This window comes from Bombus fervidus, chromosome 12, assembly GCF_041682495.2.
Source record: "Bombus fervidus isolate BK054 chromosome 12, iyBomFerv1, whole genome shotgun sequence".
In the NCBI taxonomy this organism is placed as follows: domain Eukaryota; kingdom Metazoa; phylum Arthropoda; class Insecta; order Hymenoptera; family Apidae; genus Bombus; species Bombus fervidus.
The window spans coordinates 7,168,915-7,188,632 of NC_091528.1; the positions used below are offsets into that span (position 1 = coordinate 7,168,915).

The 19,718-nt window shown below is 40.7% G+C and overlaps 1 protein-coding gene across 1 annotated transcript in view; it reads right to left on the reverse strand.

Moving 5' to 3' along the window:
• LOC139993222 (uncharacterized) overlaps positions 1-13,934 on the reverse strand; it is a 35,108-nt gene extending 21,174 nt beyond the window's left edge. The window contains exons 1-3 of the mRNA XM_072014735.1: positions 13,357-13,934; positions 7,504-10,355; positions 6,940-7,170 (exon numbers count right to left, since the gene is read on the reverse strand). Of these exons, the coding sequence (XP_071870836.1) occupies positions 6,940-7,170; positions 7,504-7,813 (541 nt within the window). The 5' untranslated portion in view covers positions 7,814-10,355; positions 13,357-13,934. The remainder of the gene's footprint in view (positions 1-6,939; positions 7,171-7,503; positions 10,356-13,356) is intronic.
• Positions 13,935-19,718: the final 5,784 nt, after the last annotated feature.

The following is a 19,718-nucleotide window of genomic DNA, read 5'->3' on the forward strand; positions in this document are numbered from 1 at the left end:
AGTCGAATGAAATGAAAGTTCCGTTCAGCGTGGAATCTCGAGCAACAGGAGTGTTTTACAATTCCACAAAACGGTAGTTTGAAGGTTGATTGATAAGAGGAATATTTCGACCACTTTCTTCTTGAAAGAATTTTTGAGAAATGCTGCGATGAATAACAATTGGAAGAAGGATTTATAAAGAAAACTTTACCCCTTATGAATTATTTCATCATGAGACATGTAACCAACCATCGAACCAGATCGAAAGATTGTCGAGAATAATATGAATCACAATCAGAAATAACAAGTTACAATGAATGACAATTTAAAAACGAATGTTTATAAAACATTATCACCCACAAAATCTTTTAGCTTTTTGACAGAAAATAAAAAATCTTTAGAGAACTTAACCATCTACCAATTATATCGCGACAGTCATTAAATTAGCCTAAAAATAATTACTGGTAATAATGGAGAATATTTTTTAAATCCTCTACGATGAATGACAATTGTACGAAGAACCTCCAAAAAAGCTTGCCATCTTCCAGTCGTGGAACCAACTATCCTAAATCATGATCTAAAACATCCCATAATAATAATAGGGAAAAATTTTCTAAAAATACTACTCTGAATTTCTTCGAATTGCAGAGTTACTTCGAATTACACGAAGCATCTACGACAACACTACCAATGACAATGACCTCGCCGATACCGATATGAAGAATTTTTTGGAAACGTTCCAATCAATAACAACTGTCCAAAGAAATCTTCAGTAAACTCTAGCACCCACGATCCCTACCACCTTACACGCAACGAGTCAGCAACCCAGCTCGAAGATGATGAGATCGACGAGTAAGGGTTGTCGAGAATCGCATGAATCACGGGCTAAAACAGCCCCACTAACAACACTAGTGGTATGAGTAGCAGGAGGAAGAGGAAGCAACGAGGACGAGTAGCGAATGCAATGCGCGAGGACATCGGTCAGGATCTGGCCTGTCGATAGTTGGAGCTTTGCCTCGGATTCTGCCGCCTCCAGCTCGGGGCCCGAGCACGTCATAAAACACAGGTAACTCCGGTATTTATGTCCGTCGTTTTTACGGGCGTCGCTGGCCACCGGCTCGCAGAGGCAGCCGATTCGCACACACGCGCGCTCGTCTCGCCGCCGCCTCGTGACTCTCTCCTAGGCAACAAGAGAGAGCTTCGCGCTAATCCCTGTCGGGAACGAAAGGGGTGGCCGAGTGATATACGCCTCTGCGCCGCTATGATAATATCCCCCCTGTCTCCACCTGCGAGCGACCGGGACCACCCTTTTGTTTCGCGACTACCACCCCGGGTGCTCGACGAGACTTTTCTCCGCTAGAACTCCCACGTTTTCTGACACTCTAAGATTCGTTTGAGAAGACCTGCAGATTCGAGAATAATCGTGAACCCGCTGAAAGATACTCGAAACTTTGCAAACTATGAGGGTGAGATGGAAGAATGCTTGACAAATATTATGACAGATTTATTTGAGATGCGATCATCGATTCGTCGGTTGGCTTTGATAATTTTGGTCAATTTTTCTATCGTCCCTGATTAGTAGACTGCGGATATTTGTGCATCCATTGGAAATGTAAAAGTGTAAAAGTGTGCAGAATGCACGTATTATGCAAACATATGCGTAATATGTAAAAGAATATGGTCGTTATAATATTTTGTGGGTAGAAGAAATTTCTATACAGACTCCGATTTTTTAGTTAAGTTCATGGAAATATGAAATTGCATAAAAGTTTGCAGTATACTGATTATTTAATGACGCGTGTGTTCTATGCTAATTTTTAACTGTGGAAGTTAAGGGATTTTTCAAAGCTCTGGAAACTATGGGGGACAGATAGAACTCTATCTGAGGTATATTTATCGATTGTTAAGTGGTTTCGCGAACATTGTTACATATATTATTTATTATTATAACATTGTTACATTATATGCATACAGGGATATTATCAATTCTTCTATTACACATCTTTTTTAGGTTGATGATAGTTACTCTGGGATATTAATAGTACACAAAAGTTCACTTTATATTCGTTAAAATCTCACTTAGGTACTTCTCTACAAATTTAGTTAGCTTAGAACGATTACGATCGATGTTTAAGAGGAACTACATTATTTTTCATACTTCAATCGACGTGTCGTTTATTCTCTATAAAGAAGTACTTGAGTCTAATAAATGTAAGGATCCTTTTCTTAGAAAAATCTATTTGCACCAATTTTACATAATATTAAAGAATCTAAAAGATATCCTGTATATTGTAGTCATTTATAGCTATCGCCAATTATATAAAATTATCACACTTTTTCATACTGCTAATGTTTCCAACTTTCTCCTGTCTATCACCATGTGTGTGACGCTTTGAAACTACTCTAATTTACATTCAATTTCAAGCTGCGAAATATATAATGGACACATAACTGACACGCACTTGAGAGATAAGATTACTCTATAAGGAATGTTTTATATTTTTTATAGTAAATTTCAATATCTACGTCATCTAGCGTGAAGTTTAAACATTCAAAGGCATCTATATTATCAAGGAATAACTAAAATATTAATGGTACTGTTAGTTAGGTGTGTCCTGGAGAAACGATTCTTTCTCTATCGATTAAAAGGACTGATTCGAATTTTTGCGAACAATGCTCGGTGGCTCGCCTTGACTAAAATCATTCCTCATCCGCAGTCGCAGTATTAAATTGGCATGGCGGAGCCCGCGAGCGAGCACGGAACAAATATTTACCCCAAAATGGTCAGTGAGCGCGGGCCACGTGCAAAATAACGGAGGCGAAAAAACGGGGAAAAATGTACACGGAATCCGTATATGAAGCGGCCGCTGCGACTCGTCTCTTCGCGGTATTATGCGCGATACACGACGTGACTCGCCTGCAAACATCATAAATTTTCCATTTATTTAGCAAATCTGTTTACCCGACTCCGTAGATGATAACGATTGTTATCGGTGTGTTATCGGTGATCGGTGATCGGTGATCGCATATTTTCCAGCAGACCGCCTGAAAAACGCGTGACCATCGACCGTTTTGTTAAAGTACGACGAACATATCACGGTCACAGGTGGAAATTATTCTGTGGAACAGGAAATTCGAAAATTTTCATTCGTTATACGAGAACGATTATTCGATGAAACCTTGCTTCGTTGTTTCAGATTGAGGTGGAAGTAACGTCTGGTGTTTTTTTACAAATTTTTCATTTCTCGTGCTTTCCCCTTTTTCGTATTTTGTTATCGATTTCCTTTTGAAGATGTAAAAAGCATGGTAATATTTGCTTTATCTGGCATCGTGTTCAGTTTTAAAAACACGATAGTGGGAATACCAGAGGCTCGAGTCTATAACTACATTAGCTACTCGATAAAACAGACTACGGTGCATCTGTTCCTCAATTTTTCCAAATGAATTATTCAAGCCTAATTGCAAAATTGCAAACAGAGTTTCATGAAAAATGGAGATATGAACCTGAAGATTTTCTAAAATCCAGTACGATAATATTTTTCTGTTTTATTGAAATAGGTACAGCGAATTACATTAATAGAACAAATTAAATTCGCAGAAGACATCTCTATGACAAAACGATTTCCCTGAAATTTCATAAAACTGTAGGCTCTAGATTGAACAAGAAATAGAGATAAAAAAATATGTTGAACGTACTCCTGGAGTACCTTACACAATTACAACGTCGAAGAAAAGAATTCAATAACACGAATTATTTAAAAAAAACTACAAACAATACATTGCGTTAATGCGACCCTAGTTTTAGTAAGTTATCGAATTCATTCTTGAATAAGAAGCCGAAGAATATTTATTCTAACCGCCAAAAAATCAGAAAAAAAGATTCGCGTGTAACTAAAATCTTGGACCTAAAGGGAGGAAAATTTGCCTATGTATCGCAGCGTGGATGAAGAGGAACTACGTTAGAAGGGAATATTTCCGGCAGATTGGAATATCGGAGTTTCCCGGACACGCGGAAAACAATCTTGCATGATCCGTCACCCTCATAGAGGTTCTAGAAGCAAATCGTTGCGTTCGGCTGGTAGTTAGGGGCTGCCCGTAATACAGTAATGAGGGCTTACTGCCATGGAAACCAAAGCCGCTTACAGCCAACCACTCTACTCCCAACCACCCCCTGCCACCCCTTTGTCTCTCTCCCGCTCTATCACTCTGACCCGTCCTATTCTCTGATTTCCTATATATCCGCGATATCCTTCTCATCCGACGAGTTTCGCGAAAAAATTGTGAAAACCGTTCATGGACGTCCATTGTTTCTGCACGTTGCGTTGGTTCGTTTATTTTTTTCCCCGCATATCAGAAAAGACGATCGAGGGAAAAGTAGTAAGAGGTCTCATCTTTCCTGGATGCTGGTTATCTTCTGAGAAAAGTGAAATTTAGTTCTGCATGCTGGTCGCCTCTGTTGGTACAGCTTGTCTTTAATCTGAATTTATCTTGTACCTTTGAGTGTTTCGGCCGTGTCTTGTACACGATATGAACAAGATTTGATGGTAATTGCGTAGTTGGAAAGTAAATTGTAAGAGAAGGAAGATTTTATTAACCGGCCTTAGGTATTCCTCGTTCTAAACTCACTATGTCGGAGGTAATTATCAAAAATTCAGAAACTTACATAGGTAATAGATAGCAGGGAATAAATGATGAATTAATAAAAGGTTATATACATCGAATGGATAAATAGACAGATATATAAGAAGAAAGAAGACTTGAAATTTAATAGAAGACTAATAAAAGAAGCGAAGATATCCTTAAAATACATATATTCCAGACATAAAAGAAGATGAACATCGGTTTTGATCATTTTAGTGGGCATTCAAATTGTTCAATTTCTTCGAATAAACCGCCTTCAACTTTTATTCGTTCGTACTAAAAACTCATTCCTGAAATAGTCAAAATATCTGTCTGCTAGTTAACTTCAAACTTTCCTTTGTTAATTTCTGTAGTAACAAGAAGATAAAGGAAACAAACTTCTGTACCTCTTGTCACGCCGCAAGTAGCAAATTTTTGCAAAATCTCCCTCTGTAACGTTTCGTCGTACCTGGAACATCTCGTCGCCCTAAGCATCAAACGAGAAACGACTTGATCGTACAAAGTGGCATCAGCCCTCGATCTTTGATTTCCCGAAGGAAGGTAGAAATATTTGGAAATTTACTTTGCTCCGCTGGCCGATATCGTCGTCGACGATTCGGGACAGGGGTGATCCATAAAAAAGGCTGGCATTTAAACCACCGTTTAAGGACGATCGTCGATGTGTGCGTGTCACGGTGAACGGAAGAGAGTCGATATCGCGCAGACCCCGCAATTTCCTTTTCCAATTTGCCATAAACAAGTCGCCTCCCCTCGTTAACCTACGCTCGTGACTGCTCTCTTGAAAGTTGCTCTCGCGACGGTAAGAAAGAGGATCAGGAAAGAAGAAGACGATCAGGAAAGAGGAAAAGGGACGTCGTTGCGAGTCGGTCGAATTAAAGGAATTAAAGGACGCCTCGTTACTCGTATCTCTCGATCCTTGCCACCCTCTTGGCCGGAAAAAACGGGCCAGGTCCGAAGGGAGAACGACGAAACGCAGGGTGAGCAACTTGCTTGCTGTTCTCCTTTCTTAGCTCGATCCTTGGTCGCGAGAGAGCGTTTGCATTAAGAGACCGTAATGGCAGTGATTATTAGGGTGCATTATTCAACTCCGACCTATGGGCCTCTGATTATTTTTTTCTTTCCCTTCTTATATTTTTTCTCCTACACCCGCCCACCCCCACCACCCCACTTTCTCCACGTTTGTCGAAGGAACAGCTGAATTATTGAGTCGCGGGAGGCGAGAATTAAAAAATCTCCGCGACGACCGGCCGAGATATCGAGAGTCACGGAGACGACGACACTGTTTGCCGGTTGAATTAAAAATGAGGATGAAACGGAGGGGCCAGCTGGCTCTCCTCGCCTCGCGTCCGAGGAAAAACGAGGCCATCAGTCGGCCCACCACCTTAATGTACCGACTACTGAATGATTTAAGACGCCGACCCCCCCTCGAGAAAGATTCGCCGAGCTGCATCGGCTACGGTTGATCGAATTTTTTCAATCGCTCTTCCTCGAGAGGCCCTCGCTTAATTGTCTGCCCGTCTGAAGAACGCTCAACGGAGGGATTCTTAAGGGAAGTTGAAAGAATTAAGAGCTAGATTTCTGAAAATTCTTTCTTTCTACGTCTGTTTCATAAGATCTTTGACTATTTGTTCTGGTATATTTCTTCGACTATGCTCACTTTTTCCTTTTACCATTAGATAATATGACTCACTCGTGCCGATCAACCCCGTAAATCGAAATGCATAAAAAAATGAAAATTGACAGAACTTTTTTTTCTTAAATTGACTTTAAAATTTGCGATTATTCATACTGTGCCTTTGCGATAAAAGAAATTCATGGAAGTGAGAATTCTTTTTTAATGTGTTGAATATCGATTATGTGTCTGGATAACGTGAAACTGATAACTATATGAGAGAGTTTATCGATTTGACTTTTACGTCGTTCATACATGAAATGCCCAATTTTTACGGGGTCCTGCAATACTTCACTGAGCCGTAAAAAATATTCTAAAGTAACTTCTAAAGGAGGATTTAAATTGTATACGAATTCTTACCTTTACAATAGTGTACGATAATACAAATTTATCTACAAAGATAAGAAAATTTATCGAGAAAGAATATCAAAAATTCGTTGTAACAAAATTGCATATTGTATACGTTATATTCTAATATACCTATAACATAACATATGTGAATTTATTAAGAAAAGGTAAGTCGAAGATATAGAGAATTGAATTCCTATAATCATTTTACGATGCCTCCTTCGCCCAAGTCATGACGTAAATTTGTTTTTCTTATATGGGGAAGAAGTAAAGGAGTATAAAATATGGAAATATCTTACCCCTTCCGCTTCTACCGACGAACCTAAGATCGTTGAATTTCGCCACCTGGTTCTTCATAACCGCCGTGGAATTTCGCAATTCCGCGCAGCAATTTTCATCATTTCCGGCACGCACTGTCACCAGAGTCCCATCACCGACCTCGCCCAGAGCTACTACCTTGAACGCTACCGGAAGTGTCTTGTTTGACCGCCAATGTTGCGGTAGCACCGTACAGACCACGTGTGGCGAGCCTGTTGACAATAATCGCCGAATCATCAACAAATGAAATTCTAACACAAAATATAATCGTACATTAATTACTAAATTAATAAATTACTAAATTAAAAAAGTTTAGGTTTTCACCGATCTACGGTACTGAAATAGAAAGGCAAGATTTTTCGAACAAAAATTATATTCAATTTTATCTCTACGCAGAAATTCTCCAGTATGCTCCGAATCTTAAAAACTAACTATTAACCCTTCCGACAAAAACTTAAACAAGAAGTAAGATTAAGAAAGCTAAACATCCACTGGACAACGAATTTGTAAACTTTCCTAAACGAAAATTAATCGATATTTTTTACCTGTTCGCACAAGTTCTCCAGGATGTTCAGCAAACAGGCCATCCAAAGTCCTCTCGGCGAGCAGGTCCGCGGTGAGTGCATAATCCGGTATATTATTACCACCAGTGGATCCTTGTGGAGGGACCTCGTTGGCCAGGTGCATTCTTCTCCTCGATGACGAGGTCCTGGTTCTCCTAATTCTCCCGCCACCGATCTGATGCGTCGAATTCCCTTGATGGTCCTGATGACCGTTTCGAACCAATCTCGGATCCGGATAATCTAAGCCTAGAGGCCGATCCTCGGGGCGTGCATCTCGTAAAGGATTCGTCATGAGAACAGGCTCATTGGACTCTTTTCCGGAAAGATCCTCCTCGCCGACAAACCTCGATGAATTCGACTCAATTTTTTTCTACTCGATCGGCCAGCCTTTCCTTTATTAACTCCGATCCATCGCACGCTCTATCAAAAATTGAACAGTTTATCTTCTTTATTTTTATTTGTTATTGTCAAAAATGTATCCAACGACTAACGATATCCAGTGATAATTAAGTTCTGTGGTAAAATTGAACTAATAAAGCAGGATCTCTTTTCTTCTTTATTTTGACACGTAGCCAAGCCTTTTATCTTTTCTACTTTTGTCTTTTATAATCAAAGTGATAATTAAGTTCTTTATTAAGATTGGACTAATAGAGTAGATCGATGACGGTCATTATTTCGGTAGCAGCTGATTAAAGATAAATTTCCGGTTCCTTCGGTGGCACGCGCACAACTTGGCCGGCCCCGCGTGGCCCAGGATCCTTTGATCCTTATTTCATTATCCCGCGACAGGGCCGAGGCAAGAGCATCCGTTTGCAAATTCTTCCTCTCGTCTCGATTGCCAACTCGCGAAGAAAATTCGTTTTATTGAAATCGACGTCGCCCCTCGTTTCCTCGTTTCTTTGATCGAAATGCACCCCACTACGTGATTCGACGGAAGTCAAACCAACCTTGACTATCTTCTGCTACTCGCGTTCATAAATGAATAACAACGATTCACGATAATACACTCACTCTGAAATCTGGCTTCCAGTGTTCCGCGGTCGATCGAAATTACTCCACGTTCATGTCACATCAGCACTTCTGCCCGACCATCTAACAGGTGTTAACTCTGCACCCGGGATCCTCCGAGCCAAACCGCCGCACAAACCTCACGTTCGCACATTATTCTTCAGGAGAATTCTAACTCCCATACACCAGATTTTATTTCAAACGACAAAATATTCGGGGATCCACTTTTCCAAGACTTTACGAAAGATTCAGGCATCCATTATTATACATAGGAATCATCAAATCAGTCACTACACAACACGTTTCTTCGAACAATGATAGTCACGAATTTAAAATCAGTTCAAGATCTTTAGTCTCGCCAGATATGTTCCGTGTATTCGCCGACGATCATTTCCGCTGTCTCGATAATAATTCGATCCTTTTCTCAACAGCATGACACTTTCTTAACATTTTTCAAGACATAATGACGTGACAGGGAATAACTATAAATTTCTTCGATTCTGTTGCCTATCAGCGATGATGCACAGGACCAGATTTCGAGAGACACCTCTTCGTGGCCGACGATTAATCAATTGTTTCTTCGGTAACGCTTCTTGGACGAAGCAGGTTGCAGTTGGCGCGACGATGGAAAATTGTAAATTCCACCGGTTTCGTTGGCTGTCAGTGGTGAAGCACGGGACCAGAAGGCGAATGATACTTCTTCGTGGCTGGTACTTCGGCGGGTGGCAGCGGCAACTTCCACGGGGAAGTAGGATAGGGTGTTTAACTCGCGCGGTCTCGTTTCGGTTCGGCGGTGGAAGATGGCGGCTTCTGCGGTGGAGCCGCGCGGTGTGGTTGCGGTGTATTTTTGAGGCTGCCGCCCCCAGCCACCACCGAGACCACCCTGGCTAACCTACCCCTCCGTGCCTCTCTTCCACGCCGCCGCCACCACCGCCTGGCCGTACTAAGCGACTGGTGGGGGTTGGTTTTTCCAAGCGGTGGGGAAAAATCTCTCTCTCCTGCTGCACCCTCTTCCACGATCCTGATGCTATACTCCTGCTGATCGCGACTACCCGATGACAACACCCGTTGCTTCTCTTTTCCTCTCCTCTGTTTCACCGTTTGTCACGCGTTTCGTAGAACAGTGGAGAAATCCCTTTGGCCCCGAAAAATTCCCTTCGATCAACACACAGAATTTCTTTCGCTTTCCAACCGCCTCTCCTCTCAGCGAAATTCGAATTTACTTGGTCATAATAGACGATGATTAGTCACGAGGTCATATTTAATCGAAGCTTCGTCTGTTTCCGCGTGTCTCGATTTATAGGATCCACACCATTGAATTCGCACTGAGAATAATTCCTGTCCTTGAGATCGTTAAAAGGATTCATCTTTGTGAAAACTGACGGCTCTTTAACTGCACATTACCATCTTCGACGTTCTAATCTTTTCATAATATCACCTGCTCGCGTTACAACTTTCCATAATAACACTTGCATGTAATATCACTCTGTTGCTTATTTCAAAGTTGTCCATGGAGTTCGAGTTCTTTACTTAAGAGTCCCGTAGATCAGAGCGACAGCGAACGCTTATCCAAAACACCACGCGATTGCCAAGCGCGGTTTCGAGGTCCCGAAATGAAGAAACGAAATAAAAAGAAACTCGTTCCCTGGTCTGTAATTACTGAGCGGGTCGGCTGGATCGTTTCCACGTTGCGGTCGGCCGGTACACCGATAACGAGGTTGCCTTTCGGCTTCCTTCCACGCCTCTCGTTCGATTGTCTTTTTTTCCGGCCGTTTCCTCGTCGAGTCTTTCCTGCTTCCGTCGTTCAACGACCTCCCCGCGCGAGACTGCAAAACGACACTGGGAAGAAAGGGAAAACAAAGACGGCAGAAAGGTCCCTCGTGTAGTTGCGTTTAGCACCGAGAAATACGGGGGTTGCGCGATGCTTGGGGGCTCTTCGAGGGAGCAAGGCGAGCAACGAAGACAGGACGGAAGGCTGTATTGAGGAGAAAGAGGGGAATACTTTGTCTTAATGTCCCCGTCATACGTGCACCGACGACCGTTGCAACGAATCTTTCCAGATTGCTAGGGTGGATCTTCGAGTGGTCGCAATTATCGTTATTGCGACGCGAGAATAAAATGACATAGAACTCGAGGAAATTTCAGAATTAATAACAAATTGGAAGAGAGCGAAGTTTACTCTTGGCGGTAGAATCTCTGTTCTTCAAGAATTGGAAATTAATAGACTAAGAAGATTTTGAGAAAATGAATTTAAGGAGACCTAAGTATTGGTGACGAATTGGAATGAGGTGTAGTTTATTCTTCGTAGAAAAGAATTTTTGTATTTTTCGAGTAAGAAACAAATTAAGTGGAATGAACAATTTCGTTTTTTTTTTTTTCTTTTCTTAATTAAATTGGAAGTTTAAGGAAAATTTGAAAATCATTAAAAAACAGGCTCGAGGAATTGAATACTAGCTGATAGTGTCATAGCATAATTCATAGCTGTTGAAGTAATTATTTCTAGAAGAAGTCTACATCTTTTTTTTTTATACCCGTGACCTGGAAACCGTCGTTACGAAGAAGATAGAATTTAGTGAAGCAAAAATTTAAAAAAAGGAGAGGCCCATGTTATTATGTTCTTGAATATGAATGTTGTTTTGAGTTACAAGGTCCATACATAAAAGACCTATGAGTAGATTTTTATGGCTGTTTCTTGTAACTTTCAGTTAGAGTTACACATCAAAGTTAATTCTCTGGTGCTGTCCTTTGTTATAAATGTATCAACATGTTCCCTATCGCTTCTATTGTAACGTAACATTGCTAAAGTGAGGATGTAGATCAGCATACACTATAGCTGTACTTATACTTATTTCAATATATATTTCTACTACAAATTCTCCCACACGTGCCTCTATCAGATAACCTCAAGGAAAGCAAAAGGCAATTTGTATTTGGTTAACACAGAAAGACAATATTGTTTTTTTCAAAATTAATTCGCGAGTTTGCAAGAAATTTAAGGAGCCTCGCAGATGGATTCGAGGAATTAAATATCAATAGGTGAAAGATAATCTAGAAGAAAAAGAATCTCGTATCTTCTTTTAAAATAAGAAGTAAATTAAACGCGAAAAATGAACGAGACACGAGTACACCATCTAAGTTGAAGGATGATCTACCTTTTTTGAAATTACTTGTTTCTTTAACAAAATAAATTCGAGAATATCTTCTTAGAATAAGAAATAAATTAAATAAAAAAGATACACAAATGCATCATCCAAGCCGAAAAACAATTTTCTTCTCCCAAAATTAATTACAAGTTTGAAAGAAACTTGAAGATCGTTAAAAAGGAGGTTCAAGAAATGAAATACCAGTAGATAGGGGATGATTCAAAGCAAAAGGCAATCTCACCACTGGAAATTAAACTACGGGCTACGAGAATGGCATCGCGTTTCTCTTTCGACCGACGACAGGAGACTATCGATCATGACGGATCTGTAGCAAGTTACGAGGATCCCTGAACGGGAGAGAGCACCCCATATAATCCTACACCCCTATGGGTAACAATGCAACGCCTCCGCGTCCCTAAATTGTCGAGTTCCCAAGATGCATTTCGTCATACATTTTGGCCCCCCCGGGCGATACATCGCCTTTTTTTGTGTTCCTGGCCGACCCGTTATTTTCGACACCGTATACAGTGAACCGAAAGAAATGCAATAATTTCGCGATCGTCATTTGGTCGACTAATGAGGACGTTCGATCATTTATAAATATATTTCGTAATGATACGCGTATCGTATGAAATTGAAAATTAATGATCACCGATCGAACGAACAAATATACAAATTTGTGTGAAAATCAATTTGCGAGAAATATATTATCTACCTATCCCTTGGAATTATTCAGTTTTCCTTTAAAATTACCGAGGAAATGTTACTATCGAAGAGACGCGTCATGCGTTGTTCTAAAATAAAATTCTTTGTGCGTTCGACGCGCGAGAAACGAAGGAAATATTTCGAAAGGAAAATCGTCGCGTCGCGAGGGAATTTCAAAGTCGCGTATGATCCTCGTGGAAAAACGTGAATCGAAGACATAAGAGCCGAGTACTGGCGGGATACGCGTGAAACGGGCGATGGATAGGATATTTAGCAGGTTTCGGATATTTCAATAAAATCGTGGCTCGCGCTGCCGTCAGTTTTTCACAAAAAACAGATATTTAATTATATTGTTCGGTTCGACGTGATTTCGTGTAATTAAATCCTGTCTCCATAAAATTACCAGCCGAAACAGCCAAGCGACAATATTTTTCAATTAAAAGAAAAATATATTCGATTACGTGACCGGCGTCCGGTGTGTTTCGACCGGCGTTTCGCACCTCCCTCGTTCTCCATTTTTATGATCCTCTCTCTCTTTTTTTTCCTCTATTTTTTTATTTGTCACGAGTCGCTCTCGGCCTTTTGACGGTAACGATATTCCATAACCCGCATCCGACACGGTCCACATAATCGGTATCGCGGCGGTGAATGCTGGACGATTATCGACGCACTTTTCCGTACAAATTAATTGGCCCAATTATCGACACCGAACAATTACCTACTGGCGACCAATTAGATCAACGCCGGTCGTTGTTCCCGCGCTGCCTGGCAAGAAATAATTGGTGCTCACGATTCCCCTCTCCGCCCCCACTTTTGCTCCCCGAAAAAATGAAAAAGTCGTTAACCAAAAACAAAAAAAATAGAGAGAGTAGGAAAAAATTCACACTCTCCAAAGCAGAAGGGACAAAGAAAAAAAAGTGGAAGGACGCGTGGAGACCGATACAAACATTTAGGAATCGATCTCGATCGGAAGACTCACACTGTGACGAACCCACCCTCCATTCATCCACTTTCTATCCTTCACTTCTTCCACCAACTGCAACTCACGATAAATTTAACACGATCCGCGAACGGTCCACGCAACGATACGATACGATACGATACGATACGATACGATACAAGACATCTTAACTCGATTCTTCGACTAACGAGTGTCGTGACACTTTGATTTTCACGGCCACGAGAATGTTTCTCATGAACCAAGACTGTCGCGTGTTGGAATACGAAGTAAAAGGGGTGGGAAAGGATAGGAGAAGGTAGGAAGAAGGGTTGAGTTGTAGAACGGTGGTAATCACACACGGTTAGCACATGTTAGACGGGGCCAATTGTCGAAAAAGGCCGCAGCTCGTCCTCCAAGACGGCCACGTCTTGGGGGGACTAGGGGGTCCTTGTAGGTGAGAGGATCGTCGCGGGGGTGGAAAGGGGTTGGAAACGATAGAGGCGGCGCCGGAGGCGGGCCGCAGTTTTTCACGAGTTTGCGCATGCGGCTACTTTTATACCCCACCAACGTTGCCGCCGCCTTGGCGTTCTTAAAGGCTTCTTAGGGTGAGTTTTGTCCCCTACAACCACGCCACCCTCCGCCAAGCCTCGCGCCAGCCACCGCGCCGGGGGGGTGGCCGGGCTTTACGCCGTTTTCCAAAGGGTTGCACCCGCGGACACGATGCTTGCGGACGATGACAGTCTCGGTGAACCTCCGGAAAGTTGAATCTTTTTGTCGATCGCCGACTCGATCGAATCCATTAATCGTGAAACTCGTTTCAGCTCTGGCACGTGTCGCGAGGTCGAATATACCGGAATATACCGGATGTTCTGGAAAATTAGATTAAAGTAGGACTACAGGTGAAAATCGTGACAAGACTATGGATTTTTATACATTTATGGGAAATTTAAAAATGACAAGACGTAATATAGAAAAATATGTAAACTACGTATCTGAAATAGAATACTCGTTATACGTTTTAATAAGTAAAATGCATCTCTACTTAACCAGTTAACTGTTGCGACTTCTTCAAAAAGTGTGTACCTAAAATGTGTGGCAAAAAGTAAACGACGACGAGTATACTCGTCAAAAACAGCTAACTGGTTGGTTAAGTACTATTTCTTTGGTCGTGTCGATAAAAATATAAATTTGCATAAAAATCTACGTGCTAATAATTATGATCTCGTCTTTTATGGAAGAACAATTTCAAGACTTTATATGCTGCCCATTCTACGTCAAAACTATCTTTTCATCTGATTTTGGCATTGAGTATATGTTTTACAATCTTGAACGCTTAACAAACATCGATAATACTGATTATGCAGATCAATATTAACATATTATTCTTTCCTTAGAAAGTATCTTTCACGTTATTCTGTAATGGCTTATATCTTCGAATCTATCGAGTTATTTACCTTTTACTTCTTCTTAACCACCAATCATCAAGTGATCATACAAAAAGGTTAGAGAATTATCTTTACGTCACTGTCAATGTTCTCAATATTCTATATCGAAGAAATTAAATCACATTGTATTGCGAATTAAAATTTAATAAAAGAGAAGAAAAGTGGTATAATATTTCTGGGATGTGGCTTGTCTTTATATGATTGACAGCGTTCTCGATATTCTGTCTCGAAAGGGTTAAATCACTCGACCCAAGGGATCACGTGTAAGTATTATCGGCACAAGATTCCGTGCTGCGAACTCGTCGTTTATCCAACGTAACAAGATTGTCGAGAGAAACCAAAGGAGTAGCGCTAAGGAGCTGTTGGTCCGGAGGTGGGTGAAATCAGATTAGCTGACAGACGCGTATTCGGGGCTTCTCACCAGGTACCAGTGGACATTGCGTACCTCGCTGAAACTGCATCGTCTGATTATTATCAAGCTATCGGCTAGAGGAACCTCGCAGTTACTAGAAAAATTCTGGAGCCGTTGAACTCCATATAAAATTATGAATATTCTTGGGAAATTATATTTCTCAGTGTCAGAGAAAAATAATTTCTTAGCACATTTGACATCATACGTCACATACATTGTCAATCGTAAGGTGCGAAGACACTTAGTAGTTACATTTGATCAACTCCACCTTTTATCTATCATAAGGAGATAGCATTAATAATTGTACATTTTGAAGAAAATTTTAAGAAACAGTACTTGTGATTCTCGTTTTTCTTTTTACATTTTAATTTAACCAGTTGATTAACATTGTCTCTGAACGACTCGTTAAGAGAAGTTAAACGAGTGTTACTTTATCTAATACTTTACGTTCTGACACGTATACATGTTGCAAACGAAATAACAGATATACAATAGCGTAGCTAGACAATATAATAATATAAAAATATAGAAAATATCGTCAGATGTTTTAAGTACTTATCTATCTAATACTTTACGTTCTGACACGTATACATGTTGCAAACGAAATAACAGATATACAATAACGTAGCTAGACAATATAATAATATAAAAATATAGAAAATATCGTCAGATGTTTTAAATACTTATCTAAACGACAGTGCAATTAAATAAAATATTCTACATTCCGCGAACGATCGACCTGCATTCGACGAAAGTTAATGAAAGTAGCGGTGGAGTATTGTTTTACCAAACCATTAAATCTTAGAAGAATCACCCAACACCGTGATTTCTCGGCATAACGCGTTCCTCCTCTGTATCCGGAGGAAAATTGCCAAAGGAAAATGCGGGGTCTCATTTTTCGATAGCTCGAGACGGTGGTGTTTTGGGGTGAGAAACGGAAGGCCGGAGGAAGAAAGACAGCCAGGTCGCGGAGAAAATAAGAAAGCAAATTACCTAGCAGTCACCTACCCCTCGGGGTGAGGTGTCGATATGACATGTAGGGAGACAAGGGACCTACGGCTGGCAACCCCTGGGGTTTATTACAAGGGTGGAATCAAATACACCGGGTGTCAAAAAATGAAACGCCACCCTACCGCGTTCTTTCTACACCCTCCCATCAGAGACTCGTCGGGGGATGAGGTCACGGTAACTTACGGAATGGTGGCAGGGGCTGCAGTTGTAACGGAGTCAGCCTTGGATGATTCTTCGCGGGTTAGGGGATACGGATACCTTCTTCCTGAATCTTTATCTTGAAGTTCGATGGTAAATTATACTGATGTTTTCTAAGCAAAGTGTATTTCCAGATGAAGACCACGTTGAAATATAAATATTTAAGGACGAGTCTATCTTTGTCAGTTTTCTGACATTGGTGTCATTTAGCGACTAAAAATGTACTTTATAAAATAGTTAAAAAAGGGAACAGATTAATATATTCGAAGATACGAACCTCTTCGAAGCAGATGATAAATCTACGATGATTTGTGGAAAGCAATACTTAAATGATCACGTGGCGTGTTTGACGTGTAACTTGTTGACAGATATTACATTTTAAAATTGCTCTCCTCAAAAGACTATCATGATTTTTCGCTTGACGTTCAATTATTTTTCTGTAAACGGTGAGAATTTTATTTATCACTATTTTATTCAGTGGTTTTCAGACAGTCGTTTTTCCTTCTCCCATCCTCTTTTATCCATAATCCAAAGCTTCCAGTTTGTATCGCAACTCATTAACAATAATGTTAGGCGTTTAAATCTACGCGAAGAACGTTGCGCGTTTCTATTCTTATCCGCATCGAGAATTTTATAGAAATAATCAATTCTGTTCCCAGCTTATTACGGAAAATCGTTGTCTCTCGCGAAGACATCGGTAGGGGTGGGATCTAAGGGGACGGTGGTGTTCTCCCTCTGCATCGTCACCCCATTCGCCGGCTTCGCGCTCTTGTTTGTTTCGTAATCTTTAAGATCGGAAGGGTTCGAAGTTCTCCCAGTGCCTGAAAATCTATTGTCGAACTTGCTGCCCCGTTCCTCTTGACACTTCATTGATAAAGTCCATCAATTACATCGACGAGTAGCCACAAGAATTAAATTCCAACCACCGTGACGAAAGTCTGAAAAAAGTAAAATTTTCCTTCCGCGTAAAAAGTTTGCACGAAGAAGTGCGTACCTTTTAACGTGATGGACGATTTATTCTCATCTTCCAACGAAGAAACTTCTTACAGGACAAGGGGAAGAAGCGAACAGTGATTAAATATTATGACCAGCGCGATCTTCGAGAACGTATCTACGAAAAACGTTACTTAGGATAATTAAAAAGACTTTTTGTCGGTGGAATCCGCACTGTGGACTGCGTCACGGGAACACAATTTTCCCATTCGAGAACCTTGATCGCTTTAATCCTATGGTGTGGAAAGTTTCATGTTCAGTTTCACAGTCAGCCGTCTATTACGTTTTCCGCTTGAATTCTCTTTCAAATAAATTCGAAAACAACGTAAAAGAATCTCCAGATTATAGAATATTCTAAAGTTCTAGAAGATTCGCGATCTTTTCTTCTTATCCCACAAGTTAGAAAATTAAAGTAAACGATGTTTAACGAGTCGTCGTCTATTATATTTTCTTCTCGAATTCTAATTTCCAATAATTTTGAAAATAATCTACATGAATCATTAGAATATAGAGTATCGTAACTTTCTAGAAGATCTCTGTGATTTTTATATTTCTCTCGTTTGTTATACTTTCTATTCGAACTCTATTTCAAATAAATTCCGAAATAATTTAGAGGATTCACGTAGATCCTTTCTACTGTGTAACACTTTTTTCGATATTCTAGGAGTTTGAAAGTTAGAAACTAGACACTTACATAGCTGTTCTTTGACAATTACAAGCACGATCTCCTGGCAGTTAGACTAGCAGCCGGAATGATCCACGATGAAAATGTCTCGTAGACGACGGTAATGTCGCGTTGGACGTAGAAACGAGGGTCCGTTAGCGTCAAGAAACGACTCGTCACACGAAGGGTGCACATCCACACACCCTCTTCAGCCAAGTTTCTCATCGTTTCTGAGCAACCTTCGATTACCTTGGTTACGTTAAAGTTCTGCCTCCTACGAATCAACCTTATCTTTCCTCTGAACTTGCTAATTACACTTAAAATTGCAATTAAATACAAGAATGATCTATTTAAATGTATAATAATCTTTAACTCTATGGATTTATCTTAGCTCGCATTGATACGTTCAAGTATTTCTTTGCCTATACGACAATCATCATTGATCTAATTAATTCAAATTCGAGGTTGTTCATACCCTTTCTTCTTTCCTCCTCTTCTCTCACTTGTCATCTTTGCTACCTTCCATCCATTCCTCTACCTTCCCTTGTTATCTTCGACTTTTTCTTTTTACCCTGTCTTCGTCTTCTTTCACCCTTCCTTCTTTTCCTTCCTTTCCTTCTTTCCGCGTCCTGTATTCTTCCCCAATTCCACCTCTCCTTAAAACTTTCTTACATTCGCAAAATTCGATTCCCCGAATTAATTAGTACAATACCGTTAATCCTACCGTAAACAGATTCGTCAAATAAAATTGTCAAATAAGCCATGTCCACTAATCTCACGGCAAGTAACCCACGAACTTAATAATAGACGTATAATTTCTCCAGTACAGAAATTAACGCGCGCTTCTCGCAGCAATTACAAAGAATCCGACCGCCGTATGTGGAGAATTATATGGGTCAGAGGATAGCCGGAACGCGACCGCTCCTTAATCAGGGTAGTTCTGTTACCCTGTCCCTCGGAATCGTCATCGTCTCTGACCAAGAACGACCCAAGAGAGTGGCGAGCCGGAGCCAGAGGCGATCCAATGGTCATTTCCATTCGCTCCTTGCAAAGTGGTATCATTTCCCAAGAGGCTGGGGTCCGTTGGTCTTCAAGGTCCTGCGGCACAGCTGCCCTTTCGCTCCATCGAGTACGATACCGTCCAGCTGCGATGTGCGGATCGATACACGCAACGAGGAACACAATCCGCGACAGAAGTCGTCGTTGATAATGGAATTGCCCCCTCCCCCTCCCCCTCCCCCTCCCCCTCCCCTCGCACGTGATATCCTCCACGAAGAAAGAAAGAAGCAAGCGGAACGTTCTTGAAATGCGATCTTCCGCCCGGAACTAACTACAGATGCTGTAATTTTTTCCAGATTCAACCTACTGGAATTATGGCCCGGCGATTTGCATGGAAATGGGATGTCTCGTTTCACGAACATCTTCAACTCGAACCTCTTCCACGGCACCTGGTAAAAGAGTACGATATTAATATAAAAATTAGATTGTTAAACAGATCGATTGCTTGAAAGGAAAATGAATACTATAAGGAAATAACGCTGTATAGGTTAGATTTTCTATTTATTTTTTCTTTACGGGACAGCAGTTTTAAAATTCAGTACATTGTGCTTCTATTTGATTTTGAGGTAAAACATTTTCCCATCTTTTTAATAATTTAAAGAAAGGTATTTTTCATGGT